We start from the raw sequence: 25,559 nt of genomic DNA on the forward strand, positions 1-25,559 counted from the left end.
TTGCGTTTAAGTAGTTTAGAAAGGTATTTTTAAATATGCGCACATTTTCCCATGAGTCGGGGACATTAAATTGAATGGTTTTGTGATTTAAAATGACCTTACTAAACGTGTAGATCTTTCTTACTCATTCCTCAAACATGGTGTCGGTGTTACATGACTGACTGGCAGCGTTTAGAATCGAGGCAGCAGTTCCACATTTGTGTTTCATTGCACTGAAATACAGTCCCAGTATAACAGCGAGACATGTCGAGTCCAAACTCGAGCTGATTTTGGTGCGCTGTGTTATGATGGAAACACTATTTGAATCCATTAATCTCTAAAGAGAACTTCCATCATTCTATATGGTGGTTGTGTGTGTGTGTGTGTGTGTGTGTGTGTGTGTGTGTGTGTGTGTGTGTGTGTGTGTGTGTGTGTGTGTGTGTGTGTGTGTGTGTGTGGAGGTGGGGAGCTACATGAAGGCCTCTAAAGGAAAGAATGAGGGGTATTTGGGGGGTTTTAATGAGGGTTTATAGGGAGTTGGACCCACAGAGGGAGAGAGAGCGCACTCACTAAAATGGAAGGCCGCAGTCATCTGGAACTCCACACGCCACACAAGGAATATCACAAAACCTTTAAAAAGCAAGACACAAGGACTCAGGATGTGTGTATGTGTGCGACAATAAGACAACGAGATTGAGGGAAAAACTTATTGTCTATGTTCATAATGGAATACTAGGTTGCAGCTACTGAATGCTGAATAGTATACTATAGGCATTTTATACACATTTTATAAATGTTTTAGACAATAGGACATGCTAAATTGTTGTCAGATGACCCTTATGACATTGCATGTTTAATTAAACGTTAAAAGTGACATCTATTTATCATCTTATAAAATAAATAAAAAAGTAAAATTTAGTTAAATGTTTTATTAATTACTATTAAATAAATGAATACATATTAATAATAAATTTATTATGAAAAACTCATAATTTTAAGTCTAATTTTGTAGTGATGCACCGACATATTTGGCATTTCAACAAAGTCAACAGTCAACAAAGACATTCAGTATCACATCTTTACACTAGAAATAGAGTCAAGCACATTGCATTGTGGGATGCTGTATTCCTGGCAGCGCTACTTTTCTTTTTGTTTACTCGTTATTTTTGCAAAATATTTTAGCAAGAATAGCACAAATAATGTAGATAAAGTATCTTAGCACGGAATAGCCTTCCCCAACAAGAAGAGTCAGTGATCCACTCACTGTTGATGGCTTGGCTTCAAACACTTCATGAGGAGTTGAAAAATGTCTGCCAGTTCATTTGAGTTAAATGTGAGACCAAATATTCACTATAGGGTTCAAATTTGGACCAAAACATGAGCCTAATGGACTTGTGCTCAAGACACTTCATGGTTGTCTTCGCAATTTGGGCAGGAGCTTTGTCTTGATGAAAAATAGCATCTGATCATTCCTCTTTAGATTTCAACTTTTCATGGGAAGCAAGCAAGCCATTCTGCATTATTGTCCTGTACTCCAAAGCTCACCAATACCAGCAGCTAAAAAGCCTCCCCACACAACGACACCTCTTCCTCCATGCTTCACTATGGCAGAGATGCATTTATTATTATAATTCTCTGCAGATTTTCAGGGAATCGTTGCTCTGGAGAATCCCCTGCAACTCGTTTTTCATTGTGAATCATCGCTCCACACACAACTTTCCATAACCTGCCAAAAACTTAATTCTGTCTTTGAAGGTTTTGTGAGACAGCAATGGCTTTTTACGTAGTGCATTTGCTTAAATTTTCATAATTTCCTCACCAATAATTTGTGGTTAAGACAACTAAAGGCTTAGTGTTTAGCCATTTTTGGCATGGCCCTTTTTTCCTTTTTTTTCTTTTTTGTCCAGAAGTGTACATATATCAATTTTACATAGCCTATGTGCACAGTATACATACTACATACTGACAAAGAGGGTGAAGGGAGGGAGATTCAGTTAGATCCTGCTGCTTTTGCCCCATTGTGAGATATAAACAATGCTAGTTTTGATAACCTTTGACCTTTCTGTATATGAGTCCAGCAGAGTAGACAAAAACCCCAAGCAGCTGCTCTCGAGAGGCTGGAAGAGCAGGAAACCTGAGGAAAAAAAGAAAAGAAATTGAGTGAATGAGGGAGAAAAGGCACTAATTAAAGTGTTAATTAAATGAAGCTTTCTGCCCTCAGGCTTTTCATTTGCCTCTGTAGACACACACACAGAAAAAAGCGAAGGAAACTGCCACTGTTAGAAACATAGGTGTTGTTACTCCTGACATTATGAAATTTTTGACAGCAGACAAAGCTATAAAGCTGTAACATGAACTGCCGTGGTCAAACAAATCAGTTTATATTTCCAAAGTGCTTCAATACAAACACATTAGCGTTGTGTGATTAACCCACGTATTTGGTCTTAACTGGATTTTAATGAATTTAGGATGGTAAAAGTTCATCTTACAATAACGCCGTGCTTGTTCTTGTCGACCATTGTTTATTTTGAATGGTTCTAGCCTGTTTTACTTTTTTTTTTTTTGACTATTTGAATAGATGCAGACTCCATCTGTACCAAAGTGTAGCTTTTAGTCACTCCGAAATCAGGCGTTCCTTATCCATGGGCTGGATAATGGACATACGTAACAATCCAGGCCAGTGATAGCAACTGTCTGCTGTTGCAATGAAAACACAGGTACTTAGTTAAAGCGTATTGTGATAATATGGTAATCATGTGTCCTTTTTTAGCTAACATTACAAAGCAAACAAGTTAGTTTGATAAAGCCAGTCCACAGCTAAAATAGCCTGAGAATAACTTTAAGAAAAGGTTTTCAGAAAGTGGCGCATGCAGAAGTTAAATTACAATGCTACTGTTAGCTTAGCAGGGGTACAGTTGTCAACAAACGAGTCTCTAAATGCTAGCAGTGCTGCTTAGTTTTTACAGGTGTATGCTATAATTAGCAACAGTGAGAATCATTTACAGTGTCTCTACAAACTTTTGTAAAACCGTAGGAATGTAGGAAATTTGTCTTAGTGATGTATTTTATTTGCTTTTAAGTGAAGGTTTAGCACTAGCTAAATGTGTAAATCTCACTGCGAGCTGACAATTTAGTTTGAAGTCATGAATCCACATCTAACAAACTATGTAGTAAACATCACACATCCTGTCTTTGTAGCGTCTCGCCCAGGATGCGACACTCAAGTTAAAAAAAAGTTCAGCTTTTAAAAAACATAGGATAGGATAAGATTGGGTTTATTGTCCCGAAGGAAATTTGTCTTGGACACATACAATACAATACATGTCTCTAGACCTTACTTTTTTCACTCCACTGCCCAGTTTCTCACATTTGTAAATGCAACAACTTGTTTTGTGTAAATGGCCCTTCTGACATTTTTGGTAACCTTCTCATTAAGTGATAAAAACATTATTTCTGATCATTCTAAGAAACATTCAGAATGTCTGGATTTTCCTTGGTTAAATGAGTGTTCTGCGAAATGTTATCAGAATGTTACATTTTCACATTATGCAAATCTTCTCTCAAATGTAGTTTGAATGTTCTTCTAGCAATGTGTGAAATGCTTCGAGATTTTATTTGCAAGACATCTAACTGAGGAAAATTTCTTTTAACATACTGCAAGAACATTTGTTGGACTGAGAGGAATACCCTGTTCAGACTTTGCGAGTTAATGCAGCAAACACTATTAAAAGTTATGGTTCTTTATTGTCATCTATGGTTCCATTAGGAACCTTTAACATCCATGGAACCTTTCCATTGCACAAAAGGTCTTTTTTAGTGGAAAGAGGTTCTTTAAATTAATAAATTGTTCTTAGTATTAAGTAAAATAATGGTTCTTTTAAGAACTGATTTGTTTCTTTGAGGAACCCAGAATGGCATCTCAGCGAAAACCAACTTTTGGAACCTTTATTTCATAGAGTTTAAGGTTTAAACAATGCAGGTCACATTCTAAAATAGTTTTAGCAACTCAGTTTTGCATTATTTAATTTGACACAAATGGACCAGAAGAAACAATGTACTTCCGCATCAGCCAGAATCACTTTAAGTTGGCCAATCATTGGTCATTTAGCTATACATTTAGCCTATACATATTTGATTGCTAGCGTTTTCTTATGTTTGTTTATAGGTCGCTCTTAGCCAGTGGTCAATCTCTGGTTGTCATACCACTAGCGTTGACCTGCATAGGCAAGATGGGCGATTTGGACACAAACATCATTAACCTTCCATTTAAATCTGCGAGACAAAACGATCTGCCACAAAGACCCCTGGGAAAGTAGTCCCCATTTTATGGCCCTGTTGAGAAAACTCCTCTTCCTTGATTGTGGAGTGAGTGGGTGTGTGTGTGCTTTCCCTGAGATGAGATGGATAAAAGTGCGGATTGAAGATGAAGTGTGTACACAGCATCAGTGTGTGTGTTTGTGTGTGTGTACGCGCGTATTCCCTTCTATCTCCTGGACAGAGACAAAGGGCAGAGGCGAATGAGAAATGAAATGTGTTCTTACACACATTACGCACGCGTTGGCCGTGTGATGTTCGGCGAGCCGGCGTGGAGATGTGTCTGTGTGTCAGATGCCAGAGTCAAGGGAGCAGGGCCATTTGTCATGCGGGGGGTTTGATTATGTGCGAGATCCCTCTCGCCGGGGCCGTGTGATCAGTGTTGACCCTCTCTGACAGACACTCCCCCTTCATTATGTCACCACGGCTCAGGTGTCACAGCGGCCACACTCTAACTGTCTCTCTGACAGCATCACACACTCACCTCATCGCTCTTCTGCTGTCTTTCTCAGTGTGTGTGTGTGTGTGTGGGGATGAAGCCTGATTTCTGAGTGCGTTTCTTTTGAAAACAGGTTTGGATTACTTAAAAAATGAATTATATTACATGATTACTTTTTATATAAAGTAATGATTCTTTTGCGTTACGTTTCTGTCATGAGAAAGGTTCTTTTTTTGGCAGGCAATTTTTATTTTATTGGATGTCCAACATTGTTTGCATTTAAAATTTTTTTGGAAATGCGGTGTGGTAAACGCTTTGTTGATTATAATGCGAGCGATCAAACTTTCTTACGCTTTTGACTATGTAGGCGACTAGCGTACGTGAATATGTTATGGGAATGGACAAGGTATTCGATTTGTATTCCCAAGGAAATAAATTAAATAAAAAGAAACGTAATGTGCATTACAAAACTTGGAGAATTTGTCTTTGAAAGAAGTCTTTTATGATCACCAAGGCTGCATTTATTTGATCAAAATTACAGTAAAACAGTTATATTGTGAAATATTATGACAATTTTACAATCTGTTTTTCTATTTGAATATATTTTAAAATGTAATTTATTCCTTTGGTCAAAGCTGTATTTTCAGCATCATTACTCTGATTAGTCTTCACTCTTCAGCGTCACATGATCCTTCAGAAATCATTCTAATATGATGGTTTGCTGCTCAAGAAACATATATTATTATTATCAATGTTGCATACAGTTGTCCTGCTTAATATTTTTGTGGAAAATGTGATGGTTTTTTAGTGTCTTAATTAAAATCTAAACAATATATTTTTTTGGTATGGGTTTAGAGTGTAGTAATTATAACTCGCTTCATTTAAGAACAAAGCGAAGTCACCACCATAATCTAAAAACAAACGTGTGTTTCTGAAGCAGTCATGCATTTTTTTCCCTCTACAAGAACATCTATTAATTTTCATGTGTATAAATTGGCAGGGATATTAGCCGGTCACAGCATATGCTCAGAGCTCATTGTCTGTCAATAGCCTGTAATTTTTCAATTAGCTCTCATTAGAAGGCAAGGCTGTTGAAATCCCAACCTATGTATTAAGCCCGTGTGTGTGTGTGTGTGTGTGTGTGTGTGTGTGTGTGTGTGTGTGTGTGTGTGTGTGTGTGTGTGTGTGTGTGTGTGTGTGTGTGTGTGTGTGTGTGTGTGTGTATGATTAGTGTGAAGGGAGAGCAGAGGTGACAGAATTCCTCCTCAAATATTTTGTCTTCATTTTTCTGGCACAAGGTCTCTAATTACAGAGCACTACTTCATTACGGGCGCCTTCATGTTTTATGCATTCTGTTCATTTAGAGCCTTATTAACAAGACTGCGGCCAGCAGCCGGCCCCTCACCGTCCGTGTGTGTGTGTGTGTGTGTGTGTGTGTGTCTGTCTGTGTCTGTGTCTGTGTGTGTGTGTGTGTGTGCGCGCAAGCTTGAACATGTCACCATTTTGTGCAAAGGACTTTTAAAAGTGTAATAAAACAAATCAAAAAGTTTGTTTAGCCACACAATTTTAATATTTCTAGATGTAAAAATCAATTCAATTCAATTCAATTCAAATTTATTTGTATAGCGCTTTTCACAATACACATTGTCTCAAAGCAGCTTTACAGAAATTGCATTTCGGAAATGTACATAGAAAAATACAGTTAGTTAATCAAGTATTAATTTATGGCATAACATATCGCCGGCTTTGAGTCGTCTCTTCACAGGCGTCGAGTCGTCTCTTCACAGGCGTTGGGGCATCTGAAGTCTCCGTGAGAGGCTGGATACAAACTGGAGCTGACGAACGCTATTTACCACGGGACTAGCGTCCCGAGATAACAGCAGAAAGGCAGATGGGAAATAATTAGCATAGCTGATGTTCATAATGTTAATGCATTCGAACTGATTCAGCAGTAGTATCAAAGGTTAAGCATTAAGTGAATGCTTGGTTAAAGAGATGCGTCTTTAATCTAGTTTTAAACTGGGACAGCGAGTCTGAGTCTCGTACAATATCAGGAAGGCTATTCCAGAGTTTAGGAGCTAAATGCGAGAACGCCCTCCCTCCTTTAGTGGACTTAGATATCCTAGGAATGACCAGAAGCCTCGAATTTAGTGATCTTAAAGAGCGCGATGGATTGTATGGCGATAGAAGGTCTGTTAAATACACAGGAGCTAGACCATTTAGGGCTTTATAGGTCAGTAGGAATACTTTGTAATTGATACGTAACTTAATAGGTAACCAGTGTAGAGATGATAAAATCGGTGTTATATGATCATATTTTCTTGATCTAGTAAGAACTCTTGCAGCTGCATTTTGCACTAACTGTAGCTTGTTTATTGAGGATGCAGGACAGCCAGCTAATAAAGCATTACAGTAATCTAGTCTCGAGGTCATGAATGCATGAACTAACTTTTCTGCATCAGAAACAGATAGCATGTTGCGTAGCTTAGCAATGTTTCTAAGGTGGAAAAAGGCTGTTCTTGTAATATATGAAATATGATTTTCGAAAGTCAAGTTGCGGTCTAGTATAACACCCAGGTCTTTTACTGTAGTGGATAAAGTAACAGGACATCCTTCTAAATTAAAGTTGTATTGTAAGGGATTTTGTGGGTAGTTTTTTGGACCAATAAGTAGTACCTCCGTTTTATCTGAATTTAATAGCAGGAAATTACACGTCATCCAGCATTTTATATCATTTAGACACTCTGTCAATTTAGATAAGTTAGTCTTTTCATCTGGTCGTGATGAGATATATAATTGAGTGTCATCAGCATAACAGTGGAAATTAATTCCATGTTTTCTTATAATATTACCAAGTGGCAGCATATATATTGAGAATAGCAGAGGGCCTAACACCGATCCTTGCGGCACTCCATAGTCTACTGACGTTATCTTTGATTTTTCCCCATTTAAACAGACAAAATGGTAACGGTCTGATAAGTACGATCTAAACCAGCTTAATGCCTGTCCCTGAACACCAGTGTAGTTTTGTAGTCGATCCAAGAGTATTTTATGATCGATAGTGTCGAACGCAGCGCTTAGATCGAGTAGAACTAGTATTGAGATACAGCCTTGGTCAGAAGCTAAAATTAAATCATTTGTAATTTTAACTAGCGCAGTTTCTGTGCTATGATGCGGTCTGAATCCCGACTGGAATTTTTCATAGATATCATTTTCTTGCAAGAAAGAGCACAATTGAGCGGACACAATTTTTTCTAGTATTTTAGACATAAATGGAAGATTTGAGATGGGTCAAGTTATTTGGATCTAATTGCGGTTTCTTAATGAGAGGTTTTATAACTGCCAGCTTGAATATTTTTGGAACATGACCTAAAAATAAAGACGAGTTAATAATATTAAGAAGAGGCTCTTCCACTACAGGTAACACTTCAAAAATCAACATGAAATCAAAAATGATCCTCAATACTTTTCTTAATTATCAACCATATATCATATAATAAATAAAAATAGTCATGATTTACTCACCTTTATGCCATTCTAAACTTGTATGATTTTCTTTCTTCTGTGAAAAGCAAAAATATATATATATTTGTGAAGAATGTTGAAAACTGTTTTGATCCAAGTCAAAACAGCTTTGGACCTCATTGACTTACATTGTATTTTTTCAAAATATTTTAATTTGATTTATATTTGATTGAATTTTAATCAGATTTGGAACAACATGAGGGTGAGTAAATGATGACCAGATTCATTTTTGGGTGAACTAATGAAGATTGTAAGGAATGCAACAACTGTTAAAAAAATGTATACCAACAAAAAAAGTCATTTAGAATGAAAAACGTTTGCCAAATGCATAAACGTAAATGTATATCAAAATGGACCCTCAACTAGAAAAAAACTTTTTAATACAAAATATTATATTGATTTAACTAGGGATCCACAAATATGAAAATTTTAGCCAATATCGATAACCGATCAATATTTGTATTTAAAAGCCGATAATGATATATTGGCCTATAAATCTAAATCCAAATTTGATTGATTACAAAACTGATTACATAGCAAATGTCTCACCATTAAAATACATGTCCCAAGCACTTTAACATAAATAAAAAAGTAAAAAGTACATTAGCATATTTTGAAACAGTGTAAGTAACTCCTATGGTCAACTTTCCGTACCAAAAACTAAATTCAAATCATATTTCAAGCAATTCAAAACCATCATTACAAACAGTTTGCATCTGAAGCATCTCAGCTAAAGGAAATAATCCATTATTTATTGGCGATAAGATATCGGCCAAATCTTCTCATCGGACTGATAACATTATAAATGAACATATCGGCCGATACCGATATTGTGGCTGATATATCGTGCATCCCTAGATTAAACAGTTAGTTTCATAACTTTACCAACATCGTGTTGAGTTTTGGGGTGGGGGGTCACTGTGGTGCTCATAAAGGCAGTTTGGCCATTAGATGGTGGTGGAGTGGATTACCGTCATATTGATAGAGGGAGTAGAAAAGGGCATTTATGGGGGCAGATATGGAAGTAAATGGAGTTAGGGTGCTAAGAGAGGGTCGCGTTTGTGTGTGTGTGTGTGTGTGTGTGTGTGTGTGTGTGTGTGTGTGTGTGTGTGTGTGTGTGTGTGTGTGTGTGTGTGTGTGTGTGTGTGTGTGTGTGTGTGTGTGTGTGTGTGTGTGTGAGAGAATGGGGACCTTCCTGCGCTGAATCAAACCCATCTGCATCCAGCATTGAGACTGATGAGCCCAATTTGGCAGCCCGCACTTCTACACTGAGATTGATGGAGGAAGAGCGAGCGCGAACGAACGGAGAGAAAGAGCAAGGGCGTGAAACGGCAGAGAGATGAGGAGAAATGAAAGACAGAGGTGAGCGACAGAGTCCAAAAGATAGAGAGAGAGAGAGATGAAACGCTCGGCCACCCCCTCCTCACCTTAGCCGTCGGCGACCCTGTTCCTGTGGGGTGAATAAAAGCTAATAGGCTAACGCTAGCGGCCCTGACTGCTGATGCTGATGGATGTGGCGTGTCAGCCGCGTGCGAGCGATGGCTCTTTGATAAGACTTATCATCCACCTCACTCCATAAATATTTTATCAAGCGTAATGGAAATTGTCAAATCATTCTAATTGTGTAATACATTACTGGGACATCAAAATTAAACAAAGCACATATGCTATCATTTGGCTTTATGATCGGGCAGCCGGGTAGACGCCCCGCAGGGGCCCCCGTGAGGCCCCGGGGCTGGCAGCACCGATGCTGGAAATATGTCTCCCCGGCGATGGCCGTCACCCTTGCAACGCGCACTCCATCACAGGATCAATTTCTCAAATGTGGACAACTGTGCCGTGTAATCAGGATATGGCCGGATGGCGTCGGGCCACAGTGTGCGTGTGTGTGTGTGTGTGTGTGTCTGTCCTATACCTGCCTGTGCTTTTCTCACCTTACCACAATGATTAAAGAATAACTACCGGAATTTTTGTCTTTGTCACGTCATGACAGTGCTTAATGGTTTGTGTATGTGTGTGTCTAAGACTGTATCGCTGTGATTCATCAAAGCACAGGCTGGCTTAACAGATACACAGGTGAGACAGGACACAGCACAACAAACTGAAAACAGATCAAATGGTAAGTGTGTGTGGCAGCTGACAGACACGCACAGATAGGGTGAGATACATACAACTCAAACGCTTAGGCTGTGTGACAGTCAGTGAGTAGACAAACTCTGCTGGATTAAATCAAGGATTTATTTTTCTCTGTCCATTTACATTTTGAATGCCCCCTGATTGATTTAAATGTGTTCTCTCTTCTTATCATTGTGAACATTTTGTTTTTAAGCTTTTCTGTCTGTGTGTTTGTGTATTTCTGTGGGTTGTTAGTGTGTGTGTTCTGTGAGTTGTGGCAGGTCTGAATAAGCAGTCGACTGGGATTGTGACTCATTAAATCAAATGAAACAGTCCAGCCCTCATAAAAACTCATCTGGCGGGGAGAGAGAGAGAGAGAGAGAGAGAGAGAGAGAGAGAGGGAGAGCAAGCATATGTTGGCTGTCTGTGGTTTGGGACTCTTAATGATATAAAGTGCTCTAGTTGATATGCGTGCAGTCGTGCTGCTCCGTCAATGCTATTGATTGTGGTTTAAGATTCCGCACATTAACCCTTGTGTGTGTGTGTGTGTGTGTGTGTGTGTGTGTGTGTGTGTGTGTGTGTGTGTGTGTGTGTGTGTGTGTGTGTGTGTGTGTGTGCATGCATACATTCCCCCAAAAAAATTGGAAATCAGTGTTTTTTGTTTTATTTCTCAATGCAAATATCTAAACATACGTAACCCTATAAATGTATTTACAATTTGTTTATTGTATTTCGATTTTTTTTTTCTGAATATCAAAATTTAAGTTGCTTTTTGTTTTTATTGTTCCCCGTTTTGGAACTTTTTTATTGTTTTAAACAGAACATTTTAAACAAAATTGTGTAAGAAGCTGAGAAACAAAAGTGCTTAAAATGAGAAATGTTATTAAACAAGATTAATTCAAGATCTAGTCTGAAAATGTAATATAAATATATCTTGTTTTATGGATGTTTATGTAGTTTTTACTGGAAGACAAGGCACAAAAACAAAAGTTTTTTTTTTTCATTTATTTTATTAGCAAACGCAGTGTTTATGCATATGTATAAAGATTTAAGTTTTTTACAGGTTCTACATCTTGCCAGCCATGATATAATAAGACCTAAAATCTTTTCTCTAAATATCCAACATCCTTCAAATGACAAAATTATCCTCAAGCACCAAATGTTTTCCTTTCCCACAGAATTAAATCATATCAACATTTGAAATCAATTTTTTAAGTCAACAGTGTGAATTTTAAAAGTTTATGTGTGTCTTTTGTGTTTTAATAGTTACGTCTGGTTGAATAACACACACACACACACACACACACACGTAGGGTTTTCATGTTTTATGGGGACTTTCCATAGCCGTACTGGTTTTTATACTGTTCAAACTGTATCTTCTATCTCCTTAAACTAACCCTACCCCAAAACCTAACCATCATTTTCTGCATTTTTACATAAAAAAAAAAATGTTTTCTGTTTGATTTATAAGCTGTTTACCTCATGAGGACCAAAAAAAGACAATGATTTCCGATATTGCTATTTTCGTGGGGACATTTTGTCCCAATAACGTTGGGTAGGCCTATACCTAAACCACACACACAAACACACACACACCTCCCCCTCGCTCTCACTGCGACTCTATCAGCTTCTCACACAAACATACATCTTTATCCAGTGCTTGTTGTCAGACAACATTAGATAATTAATAGGTCATTTGTCAGGCTTGTGAGAAACATGTTAAAGTCCCTCTGAGCTCCCAGGACACAAGCAGCTGTCTGCCGCACTTACACACACTCACACACGTGCACATGATCTTTTAATTAATTAGCATTAGCCGTGATTAATAATGAGCCTCTCATGGCTGGTGATGTTTGCATATGTGTGTGTGAGAGTTTATCTGTGTGTTTAGGCAGTCACGGCGTGGCTTGTTGTACAGTGTTAATTGGTCGGCTCAGCATTGTGTATTAATGAAGTGTTGTTCCATCATGCACACTGAGCCGAGAGTCAATGACGATCCGAAACAATGCACTCATTAATTAAGATGCTCTTAGCGAGTCGCACAGGTCACGGTGTGGGAATGGGTATGTTCGTAATGGAATACTTACGCACTGCTCACAGCATCACGCACTGTTTAAGCATGGGAAATAGTTTGCAGTATGCAACATTAAACGTTTCTAACAGTAGTATGTTTTTTTTATAGTATGTTTCATATTTAATTCAGAAAATGCATTTAGATGTAAAAAAAATTGCGCATTTTTAATACACATTTTTTTTTTGTAAAAATGTTGGAATATTTGATAAAATAATGTGTTGAAGAAGGTCAATATTTTCAAGTAATTGATAAAGTCAGGGCCGTCCCAAGCATAGAGGAAGTGGGGACCACACTTGGTGTGGAGGGGGGGGGGGGTATCCACTATGCAGTTCATACTGTATATTGCATGCTAATTTTTTCATAGTATGCAATATGCCACAATAAATATTTCAAATATCACTTTCCGCACCAGTTGCACCGCTCTAAGTACGACCCTAGCTTATGCATTTGAAAGTAGTTGCTCAGTTCGCTCTGAATATGCAAGTTGAAGTCTATTGCATTGTGGGATTCAGGATCTAATAGTGTGATCTGGTTTTATACTCCACATTTAGGTAAACGTATAAGATAAATTGCGTATTCTGTGTCTAAAGACAATTTGAATACTGTAAAAATTCAATGTAAAAACAACCTTGACATTTTAAGTGCAATCAACTTCTCTGTATAAGTAATCTCAACTTAAATTGTATTAAACTGACTTTAAAAGTGAGTTGAATCTTGTAAAACATAAAGTTGCTTAACTTATTTGAGGATTTAATGTAAAAACAGTTGTTGTCATGATTTACTGATCATGTTATTTATTTACACTGTAGTAAGAATAATATGGTTGTGTTATATTGTGAACCAACCCAATGGGAATAAAATACTAACTTAATGCCCACTATGCCATTCATATTGTATTTTTCATGCCACTGTTTTTCAATAGCAGTATGCAATGGCCAATATTTCAAATAGTAACCAGCTGCACATGACCTGACTACTTTGTTTAATTCAGAGAGTGGTGTCCAGTTATCATAAACAGTTGATCCAATTTGTGCAAAATTTATATAAATCTTATGTTTTTGCCGTCTGGCTAATGTGCATTGCATCATGGGATACCGTACCCAAGGCTCGGCTGGAATGCTACACGTTTTGTCTAATGCATTACGTCATCCGTATTCCATGCATAAGGAATATTCACACACTGTACGTAGTATGCAGTCTGCATTGCAAACTGGAAAAACATAGCGCATTCCAAAGTGTTTTTTTCATATGTGCGAGAAAACCAGCGTGTGATTGAATGCTGAAGAGGGATTGTGTGAACGGTTGTTGAGTTAATACTGTTTCAGGGAATGTTTGTCTGAATCTTAAGGATTCTCACCCTGATCCAATGACGCTCTCATTCAATTGAGTGTCCGGGTTAATTATGTATTGTGCCGACTGCTCCTCTTTCCCTCTGGGCAGTAGACTTACATCTGCTCTACACACACACAAACACACACTCTTTTTAAACATCCAATCAGCCAGGCCATTGAGAAGACAAATGTACTCATTTAGTCCTGCCGGTCTCCAGTGGCCAGTGAGAAAGCCGAGTCTTAATTCCGTACACAATGGCTGGTAACAGAGTCTGGAGTTTGTTCATTTGGGGCAGAAGGGAGATTTGAGCTGGAATGTCTCTTGTGTATTTTGTTTGTAGGCATGCTAGTCACACACCTAAGTATGTCTGTGAGGGCTTTTCAGTATCTGATGGCATGTGTTAGGGTTAAGGGCTGTTCACACTAAGTTGGATGCAAGTAAATACATTACTAACTTTTAAGCCAGTTAATTTGAATGCTTATACATATCGCAGGTATGCCAGCTATTATATACGTCCTCAGTGGTGACTGAGTCTGAGTTTTCTGTTTGAATGGATTCATAAATGTCGGTTTGAATTATATTTGGAAATGTGGTGGCACTAGTTGTTCAAATTGTTTGTGCATTGGATTGTTAACATAAGTTAAACGTGAGTAACACAAGTCCATTAACTTCTTTTAAAAACATTTTTAGAATAATTTAAAAAAACAATTCAAATGTTACATCAACAGGCATTAATTAAAAATATTGAATACAAAATCTCTGTATATAAATGTGAATTTGATATGTAATAATATTAAATTTTACTTTTAATGTTATACATTTTTTTAAAATGTCATTAAAATAATTAAGTGATTAAATTTAATAAAAAAATTGTATTTAAAACCAAACAATATGAATTTGGTATGTAACAATATTAATTATTATTTTAATTTAGATCATTTAATAATAGTAATTATTAAATTATTCAAATGATTTCATTTATTAAATCAATAGATTATTAAATGAAAAAGTATACAATTTTAATACATTTAAAAAAAATGTTTTTTAACATGTTTAAAAGTAGATTTGTATTTTTATTATAAAAAATATAAAATAAAGAATCTGGTCCCACTTTATATTAAGTGTACTAATATTGAAATTAATAATTTGGTACAATGAACTTATTTTGTACATACATGTTTTTACATTGTACCGGCATGTAATTACAGCTGTAATTAATATATGTAATTACATTTGTAATTACACAGTTGACCTTTACACCTTAACCCACCCTTTAAACCTTCCCATACCACCACACCTGTCCCTAACCTTACACCTCAATAGCAGCAATGTGTTTTACAATACAACCTGAACACAATAAGTACATTGTACTTATTTTTAGATGTAAGTACATAGTACTTAACGCCACTTAATATAAAGTGAAACCCAAAATCTTTATAAAGGAATACATTTTATACATGGAAAACAGATGCTTGAATATTTTCTGTGCATTTAATGTGGCTGTTTTTTTTAAGATGTCGACAAAGAGATTAGGTCTGGTGTTGAACAAAATGAAGTTGATATTGATACACCATAGAAAATGAATGTTAGCCGTAGTCTTGGCTGGATAATCTTCAGCTGGGAAACGGGCCCAGTGCACTTGTAACAGCCATTGAATTGTTTTGTTGCTTATCAGGCCGGGTTTCTCTTCTCTCAGCCCTCTGGCTGTCTCTCAATGAAGTGATAAATCCTGGAGCTGGTAAAAACGTCTCTTCTAGCTTTCAGTAGTGGCCCGGAGCGGAGAGAATGTGGAGGATACTCCGTCCATCCCGCCGCAGGAGGTAGAGGAATGGGAATGCTGACGGATGTCTCTCTCTTCAGGTGAACGGCGGCAGGCGGGAGACGTTTATTTGGTTGTGCTCCAGTTGCCAAAAGTAGGAAATGTTGCTGCGTGTTGCTTTGTGGCGTTTCAAACCAAAGGGGTGAGTTGTCAAAAACGTTAAGCGTGAAGGAGCAGGTGTGCAGGCAAATCGCGAGAGAGTAAACAAAAGAGAAAGAGTCAAGGAAAAGGTTTGAGCCTTTTTTCAATCTTTTCTATCTTAATCTGCCCTCTCAATCATGGCGTTTAAAGACTGATCTCAGCGCGGCCCTCAAGAACGCCTTGTTTCTATATTTACAGAGTACAGCGCTGCAGGGTGCGCGTGTGTGTGCGATTCGCTTTCGTCCTATAGGTGCGTGTGTCCCGGCGTCCGCGGGCGTTGACTGGGTCACCTCTCCATTAGGGCGTGTTGTCATGGTGATTAATGGCTGGTTCTATCATCTCTAATGCTGGTGGTAATGACGCGGGGTCCCGTGCCGCCCACAGTAATCGCGTGATGTATGAGCACAGCAGAACCCTGGAGCAGAGGTGAACACTACACACACTCGCACACATTCACACACAGCCACTGATGTTTACTCACAAAATTATAAGTAATGAACTGACTTGCGTCCCATAAGCGATACATTATACTTCATAATACACTTGGAATTAGTATTCCATTTAGAATTTAGATATGATTCAAACATGCATTTTCTCTTATTGATATATTTTTTTTAATTAAAAATGATTTTATCAGCATGATAATTTTAATAAAAAGTTGAATTAAAATATTGACAGGAATTTTAGTATTTAGAACATGCTCCTTTTGTAATGACATCAGCACTCAAGCTATGGACTCCTATAAACCCTGATGATCATGTTCTCCAGCGTGATTTGAGAATGATCCAAAGAGCGTCTTGAGCTTCAGTGGATGCAACTATATCTAATCTTTTGTAGAAAAGAGATCACAAGTTTATTGTCACCAATTTTGCTTTATTCGCGCTTAACCGTAACATAAAAAAAGATTGGTAGCACTTCAGTTTAGCGTCCTATTCTCATTATTAACTAGTTGCTTATTTCATGGATATTGGCTGTTTATTAGTACTTATAAAGCACATATTAATGCCTTATTCTGCATCCTGCATTCCTTAAAGGGATAGTTCACCCAAAAATGAAAATTCTGTCAGTATTTACTCACCCTCATGTTGTTCCAACCCCGTAAGACCTTCGTTCATCTTCGGAACAGGAATTAAGATATTTTTGATGAAATCTGAGAGCTGGATCACTCCTCCATAGGTTTCTTAAGGGATTGACACTTGTTCCCCGAGAAGTTATTAAAGATATCGTTAAAATAGTCCAAGTGACTACAGTGACTCAATCTTAAATTTATCAAGCGACGAGAATACTTTTTTGTGCACTACCATAATCTACATCTCTTAATCCTACCCAATACCTAAATTTAACAACTAATTTAGTAACTATTAATAAGCAATAATTAGAAGTTTATTGAGGAAAATCGTAGTTAATAGATCGTTTATAGTGAGAATTGGACCCTAAACTAAAGTGTGACCAAAATAGTAATAAAAATAATAAATATTTAATAATAAAATATATTAGTTTTAATAAACCTATTCATAATATTACTTATTTTTTTGATTTATAACTTTTTTCAAATTTCCTAAGTTCTACAAATGCAAGTAAAATTACAATTCATTTTCACAATTATATAATTATTACAATTAAATAATTATTTATAATTTTACTTATTTTTATTTTGAATTAAAATATATTATTAGAGTTATAGATAATATTAGATCATATTAGAATTTTATACTTCTTTTTTTCAAATTTCCTAAATTCCCCTAAAAATCCAGGTTTAAGGAGAGCATGGTGCCTACAACGCCAATGTCGTGGGTTTGATCCCTTAGAAATGCAACTGATAAAATGTATATCTTGAGTGCGATGTAAGATGTGTTTTCACCTCACATGCACGTGTGTGTGTGTTGTTGGTAAATACATCTGGTTTCATATCACACTGTATGAAGTCTGTTGCTCGATATCATCCCTGCTTCTCACACAGCTGGTGTATGAATTAAACACGCTACACTAATGAAAAGTTTAAGAGGATTGATTTGTAAGTGTGTTACGCTGATGTTTATGTATGTAATCTACATCCTTCAACCAGTGGTTGCCATGTCATCAATCTCTTGTCTCTTCTATCTGTTTCTATCGCTCAATCCATATTGTTCTAAAACGTATGTCATAGTAGGGAAAAATAAGCATTACCAATGAAAGTCTTTATACACACACAAATGCTTGTTCACCAATGCTTTAAATGCCACTTTAAGGGTGGAACAGGAAGTGATGAGTTATGTTCTGTATTAAATGACAGGAAATGCTCCTATTCTTTCGCATTTGCCGATTGTGATTGTTGGGTATAAGTGACATCATCGCTGAGACATTTATAGGTCGTGTCACTGTTCTTTCTGTTCTAGAATGTCCCATTCTAATCAGGGATGTTCTATAGGTGACTTTTCCCAGAACAATAATATCCATTTATCTCACTGACATCATAATTGCTAGTTTGTGTCCATACTGATGTTATCTGCTCAATTGAAGGTGTGGTACTTTTGTTTAGAAGGATCCACAGATCAAGATTACAGGAAATCCTGGGTTTCTCACGGGCTTTACACAAGATTCTGATTTACGCACGCGCACCGTTCGTGGTTGATAAATGTTCTTATCCTAATCGAATCAATTAATGCCAAGCAAATAAAACGAGAGGGAAGTTCTGCAAAAACCTCACCTCTAACTCATGCCAAACCATATTCTTTATCTGCAATCTAATACATAAACCACGGCCGTTTTTAAGAAACAGACCTCATTCTGCACTTCACGTCAGTGTATTTTTCTTGAGGGACGTTTACCTTTCAGGAATATATATGTTTATAGACCAAAAAGAAATCCCCCGTACTGCTTTGGAGTGTCCTTCACCGTAGTGTTTTTCCCCTCGTTTCTTTAACAGGCAGGATGAAGCCGATCAGTTGGAGCCGCAGGAAGGGAGGGATGGCAGAGCAGGGATTGAGTTACCTTTAAAAGCTCAGGGTTTGAAGACTGCGGCCAACAAGCTTTCACTCTCTCTGTGGGCAGGGGCAATTTTAAATGGCACGGCTAGGATGATCATTATGGCCTCTCGTGCTCAGCGAATCCACAGGCCTTAACCAGGTCCTCAGCTGTCATTTTAAAGCATGCAGATGCGTTTCCCTCTGTGCGTGTGTGCAACGCCACAAAGTCAAATATTGTAATGGCACAAGACGACATCTGGAAAGACTCAGAGTCAGGAGTAATATCTGTAGAAAGCTGGAGATACCTATGTTTGTATCATTGTGAAGGAATATGAATTTAGACAGTGTCTAGACCACTCTTGTCTATTTGTTATTTTAATACCTTGATGATATTATTACCATGACAACCTGCGTGAAAGGTTTTCTTGCATTCAAACGTCACCCAAGCATCTTACTTTAGCATTCACTTCTTGTCTTTGCCATGAATCATAGGAACAGAAGGAAGGGTTAAGTGTTAATGATTGTAGCAAATCTTTAAACTGTCAGATTTCTTCCTTCTATAAACCACATTGAAAAAAATCCATCCTAATCTGCCATCTCCCCAACTGAAATATGACTGTTAAAGTCAAAGAGGTTTCAAAATGGATCCATTTACTCTCATAATGCTCGTTCCCGGACTTATTGTGCATGAATTATTGGTGCAGGTTATCCAGAAGAAACAAGTTTGTTTTTATAATCTTTTTTCGAAATAAAGTACCCTTCAAAAGTTTGGGGTAAGATCTTTTTTTTAACAATTAATACTTTTATTCAGGGAGAATTCATTAAATTGATCAAAAGTGACAGTAAAGACTTTTGTAATGTTACTAACGATTTTTATCTCAATGAAATGCTGTTCTTTTGAACTTTCTATTCATTAAATAATCCTGAAAAAAATCCACAAATATTGAGCAGCACATGTGACACTGAAACCTGAATATTCAGCTTTGACATCGCAGGAATAAATTACATTTTACAACATATTAAACTAGAAAACTTTTTTACTGTATTTAGATCAAATGAGTGCAGCCTTGGTGAGAGACTTAACAGACTTCTTTCAAAAACATAAAAATAATGTTACCGACCCTAAACCTTTGACCGGTATAGTGTATACTGTAATAATTCTTCCTTAATCAAAATTTCCTTCATGTTTAATATGCATGAGGAGAGTGATTTTGTTCCAATGAGCTTCAGTTGTAGGCGTGATAACATGAAAAAGTTTGTTACACTTTGTTGGTGTACATTGTTATGGAGATTTTCTAACGTGAGTGTTTATTTTATATTTATCAATCATCATTTGTCGGATAATCTGGACCCGAGCTGTCATCTTTAATATTTTTAACTCTAGTCTTTATTTATTATCTTTCAATTCCTTCCAATCACATTATTAGTGTAAATTCTAACTCAGCCTTAGTGAAAAGAAGAGTCGGAGATGCTCATTAATGTGGCGTGGTGAGCAGAATGGCCGTGACTCTGAAGGCACCGTGAAGCGTAGAGCCCCATTGAGTGATAGGAATGTTAGGAGACAGAAAGATGTGCAGGAGCTCCGGCCCAGCCCTCATTAGCACTCACCACTACCTGTCACAACACGTTAGCCACAGCGTGCTAGCCACAGTATGTTAGCCCCTCCGTGACTTATGCACAGCAGGTTAGCTCCAAGCGTGTTAGCAACGGCACATTAGGTAGAGCATGTTAGCTCCGTGTGTTAGCTTTTTGCTGCTGCCTCTCAGGTCGCAGTGTGTTAGTGATATCGCCTGTTGAACTATGTTAGCAAACTCTTATTTAAACGCATTTGCCGAAAAGGTTTTGTCTCAAGAAGTTTAAGTAAAAGCATGTTTTATGTCAGAGCTCAAACCCTCATCACCATGTTAACAGTCCTTGTGCTACCACTGCACCAGGGCTTCAATAAGAGAAAAGTGTTTTTTGAAGCTGAAGAATTGATTATTTTCAAACAGGTTTCCCAACTCTACTCGTCTCCTGTTGGATGGACTATAAAGATAGTCCCGCCCCAAACTCACGCCATTGGTTGCTGTGTGTTGGGCTTGTGAGGATATTTAAGGGTGCTTTCACACTAGCACTTTTGGTGCACATCTGGGTTAAATTGACATCAGAGTTTGGTTTGTTTGGATGATGTGAACGTTGTTTTCCGTACTCTGGTGAGTCCTCATAAAAAGGGTGGTCTGGAGTTCGGTTCATGTGATCTCTGGTACAGTTCACTGCTGATATGAATGCAGTCGTACTAAATTGCGCAAGTGAACCTCTATTGATGACGTATGATTTCGATAAGTCTGTGTGTTCTCACTCACTTTCCTCTCATCTCATTTCTGCTCACCTTCAGTAGAAATGGACACCTGCATTCTTTTGAACATTTGCAGTATATTCGCAGCAAAAAGACGCAAGTTCCATTTGAAATGAAAACCAAAGATTCAAAAACACGAATGTAAAATTGAGTTGAACTACACTATGCATTTTTCCGCCACCTCCTGCATCATCCTGACCAAGCAACAAGGGTTAACAGCTGCTGTTTCACGATGCAAACGCACCACGGTTCGGACCCAAACAATGTAATGTGAACACAATTCAGCTACAGAGCTACAGAGAGACTGCTTGCAAGGCAACAGACAAGTGACCAATCCTGAGTTGTGACGCCACTAGACTCATTCTACAAGCACAGTTTAGCACGGTTAGCCAACCGTGATGAGAAATACAGACTGAGAACACTTTGTAATCGTGCCGTGCCAGACCAAGCTCAAGTGCAAATATAACTGGAACCGTTACTTACCTTTCTTAGAGCCGTTCAGCCTGACAGTGCATTTTCCAGCATTAACCATGTCACAAGGCAGGAGTGAATAATGAAGTGGCTCAGAGATCCGTGGCTGAGGCAACTCCTCAGATCTCAATGCCATAGAGAACCTGTGGTCAATCCTTAAAATGCGAGTGGACAACCAGAAGTCCACGAATTTTGATAAACTCTGAGCACTAATAAGGGAACAACGGATCGCCATCAGTCAGGGTTTGGTTATGTGAAGCTGATATCCAGCATGCCAGAGTGAACTGCAGAGGTTTAACACTGTAAATATCGACTCTTTGCATATATTGAATACATACTGAATGTTTTGCCAATAAAAGCCTTTAAAACTTATGAAATGGTTATCATTGTTTTTTTACTGAAGTAGCAAAATTTGTGAAATACTAAATTTATGTCACTGCCAATGCTTTTGGCCATGGCTCTTAACAGGTGAATATATTTGAATAATGGTGAAATGCTGTAAACTTCTGTCCATAAAAGTGTTCCCAAAATGCATTTTAAACTCACAGTGCTTGCAGAGATGAAGTTTTTACTGTACATGTGTAAATGATCTCAGTGTCGCTCTTTCCTCTGAAACATGCAGCGCAACTTTATATTCTTCTGCCTTTGTTATATTGCTATTTCATTTTTTTTCTATTCATTGAGCAGCCCCCTTTATTTACTTTAATGTTACATTTTATGAAGTATTAGCTTTTCATCAACTCACAAACCCTCTGCTTTTACTTCACTAACCGCTTTGGGAAACCCTGGTATACAGTATAATATACTTGAGACCCAGGAGGGATGGTATTTAAGGACAGACAATATGAGCACTTCCCTCATCAGCCACGCGCTGGTTTTCCTCTCCGAGTTGAGCGAGAGGTCACAGGTCACCAGACAACATCCTCCCTGTATTCAGCTCATAATTAAACTAAACATCTACAGCATCCGCTGTTTTCACACTGAATCCTCTTCACTGGGTAGATGGAAAAATTGGGAAAAAGGAAGCATAAAAGTGTTTGGGGCTGCACAGTGATTCCACGGATCGGCCAGCTCTTCCCACTGGAGATCCCCCCCTTCCCTTGTATCCAAACAATCCAAAGCAGGCCCCAGGAGGAGGATGACGGGGCGTAACCAGTGAGGCAGTGAAGATGATTATCACCCCAGACACCTTATCCAGTCTGGATTAACTGTTATCACAGACTCAAACCACTTTCCCCTTCCCTGTGTTTGTTTAACAGCTCTAGCGGTCAAATATTTTTTTATGGTTCTATGTATATTTACTCGTATCTGGAGAGGTCGCATACATGGGCTGGTTGTGGTCTGAAAGTATGGGTTTTCAAAAACAAATAATAAGTACTTAACTTTTGAATAGTGCGGAAAGTGTACTGGTACAGTGCTTGAAAACGCATTATATTGCTGTTGGCCTTTTATAATTAGTCTTAGTGTTGAATATGTATCTTTTGCTAAGTTAATAGACTATTTCAGTGGCCTTCAATTTGTTTTGTTTTCTTCGTTTACGTCTAGGCTACCTGTTATAATTTTTTGAAATCCTACAAAGAAAGAAATGGGAAAAATACTTATTAAATGAAGAATTTTGTGGAACTGATGTTGTTTTCCTGTATATTACTGTACAGTATATAACGCATATAAATAAACTTGATTTACAATCCCTTTGCAGTTACTGCTCTTATTTTCTTTTCTTTTTTTAAAGAATTTTAAACCTTAAGTTAATGTCCAACAACAGCTATTTTGCAAAATAAATATTTTAGGCACAATATTGTGCTCTCTTTGTGTAAAGCTACACAATATGCTTATAAGATTGTAGAGCGCTTAATGCAAAACGTTGTTGTGTTTTGAACAACTTGAGTCATACACTATTCCCAAAGCTGCACAATCTGTGACCTCAACTATTTTTTTCCCCATATGCGTATTGTTCATAGAAAAGTGTAAGCCTATCTCACATCTATAAATTGACATCACTCAGATTTGACTAATCGATAATGGAATGTTGTCTAATATTTTCATTTTCAATGAATTGTTAACAACATAAGAAAATGTATGTAATTTAAACTTGACAGTTGAACGCTATTGTCTGCTGTTGAAATGTAAGAATACATTCATCTTAATGTTCTTTAATAACATTCGAATGATAAACCCAGTGGGATTTATAAGCATAAGGTCTCAAAGTTAAAGTTGTAATGCAGTTTGTTTGCCACTAGAGGCACCAAACAGAATTGCTAAAATAAATGGTTTCCCCGTTTTCCATTGGTTTAGTCAGTGCTTTATAGGCCGCTTAAACTAACATTATTTTTGGTGCCACTAGAGGCGCAGAAATTCTACATTTAAATAACTGCTAAAGTCTCATGAAGTGAAATATTTCTGTCTATTCTCGTTTAGGAGATGGAGAGGACTTTTCTCTATTTGCCTCTGATGACCTGGAAGAACTTGGAGTATCTGATGGAGATCCACTCCCATTGGCCACTGCTAGTGACCTTCCTTCCCCTGGCCTATCAGGTGATGCGGCCTCCCCAGTCGCCCCCTCCCCCTTCCACCCGTCGTTCCACACTTCAATGTACCTGGCCGGGGATGGGGTCGAATCGGTGCCCCCAGACTTTGAGGTCCGCGAGTCGGCTATTACCAGAGGAAACCTGGGTGTCTGGAGCCGGAGGAGACTGGAGGTGGGAGAACGTCTTGGACCCTACGAGGGAACTTCAAGACACAGCCCAGAAAATGCTACCCAGGCATGGGAGGTAGGATCAAACATTACATTTGAGATGTGTTTCTCTACAGTAGTCTGATTACAGCCCTTTTCAGGTATGAAAATCCTTACACAGTTGGAGACGAAGTGTGCAGATAACATAGGCTCATAGGCTCCTGTTATGACTTAGGGTTTTACTGTCATCAGGAGCGAGGCAGTGTGATTAACCCTGGCCCGCATGTTTTATGGGGAAAACCTCTACTCAGCTCTGTGATCTTACACTAACCTCAGTTAGCATTGCTGTAATCCCATTAGTCACAATTACTAGACAGGCTATTGGTCAATGTTATGCCAATTACATAATATAAATGTCCTTGAAAGTCTTTTTAATGCCACTTAAGTCTGGAAATATGTACAGAAGATTTCACATGCTTATTCGGTCACAGCAAACCAGGGTTGTGTGCCATTCTGGAGTGATTTGAGACATTGCGGCTTGGTTCCAGAAATTGGATTGAGGAAGAAAACAGAATTGCAAGTTGAATTTGAATGCAAGGAAGTAGAAATTAAAATAAATTGAATTTGTAAAATGTTGTCATTTTTAACTAGAGTAAAGTTTTAGTCGGACAATTGTCGGAATGTATTGCTTTAGTATTTTTTAGAGCTCTGACCTCACTGATGGATTATAGTGGTCAATTCTCCTTCTGTGATGTCATCACACTGGGAGGAGTTAGACTTCCCAAACTCAATTTAAGCCAGAGGCTCATAAATCCTTCTTTTTAGCCAGGTTAAAGACCGCCCCTCCTCGCGACTGCCCTGTCTGTCAGATATCAGTCAGTCTACTCTCCCAGTCGAAACCAGGTCACAGGACAAGGCCAGAGGTCGAGTGTGGTCTTAGTCAGGGTCATTTTAGGCTAATTTCGCCTGGCTGGAGAGGTCGCAGGAGGAGTATCAGGCTAATTGAACATTTAAATAAACTTGTCCTGCTCTGATAAAGAAACTAACCCTCATTCTTGAAGAACGACCATTCAGTATTAAAGCAGAGGTTCATGATATTGATATTATCTTTCTGTAAACACACCTTGCAGAATTTGTAAGCGGTAGTTTGAACACCGCTTAAGCAGAGCTGCTTGTACACACTTTTGTGCCCTTTAAATTATATGTGTTCAGCTTTTATGATATGTTTATTTATAATTAATTCAGGTCTGCACGGGTCAGATTTTGGTCCTGTTCGTATGGCCATGATTTAAACGTTAATAATCAGTTCTAGGTTGTTTTTTAGAGGCGTTTTTGTCAGGACATGGTATTATGGTTTAAGTTTGGTTGGCATATGTAATTATGGTTAACTTTGACT

General features: G+C 37.9%; 1 protein-coding gene across 23 annotated transcripts in view; it reads left to right on the forward strand.

Annotated features, from left to right (window-relative positions):
* Nucleotides 1–25,559, forward strand: part of mecom (MDS1 and EVI1 complex locus) — a 178,486-nt gene that overhangs the window by 46,413 nt on the left and 106,514 nt on the right. For all 23 annotated transcript variants that reach the window (XM_077207929.1, XM_077207916.1, XM_077207933.1 and 20 more), the window contains exon 2: nucleotides 23,908–24,260. In XM_077207929.1, the coding sequence (XP_077064044.1) occupies nucleotides 23,908–24,260 (353 nt within the window). The remainder of the gene's footprint in view (nucleotides 1–23,907; nucleotides 24,261–25,559) is intronic.

The sequence above is a fragment of the Siphateles boraxobius genome, unplaced genomic scaffold (genome assembly GCF_051911475.1).
Source record: "Siphateles boraxobius isolate OS27281-9 unplaced genomic scaffold, OSU_SipBor_1 6, whole genome shotgun sequence".
NCBI lineage: Eukaryota > Metazoa > Chordata > Actinopteri > Cypriniformes > Leuciscidae > Siphateles > Siphateles boraxobius.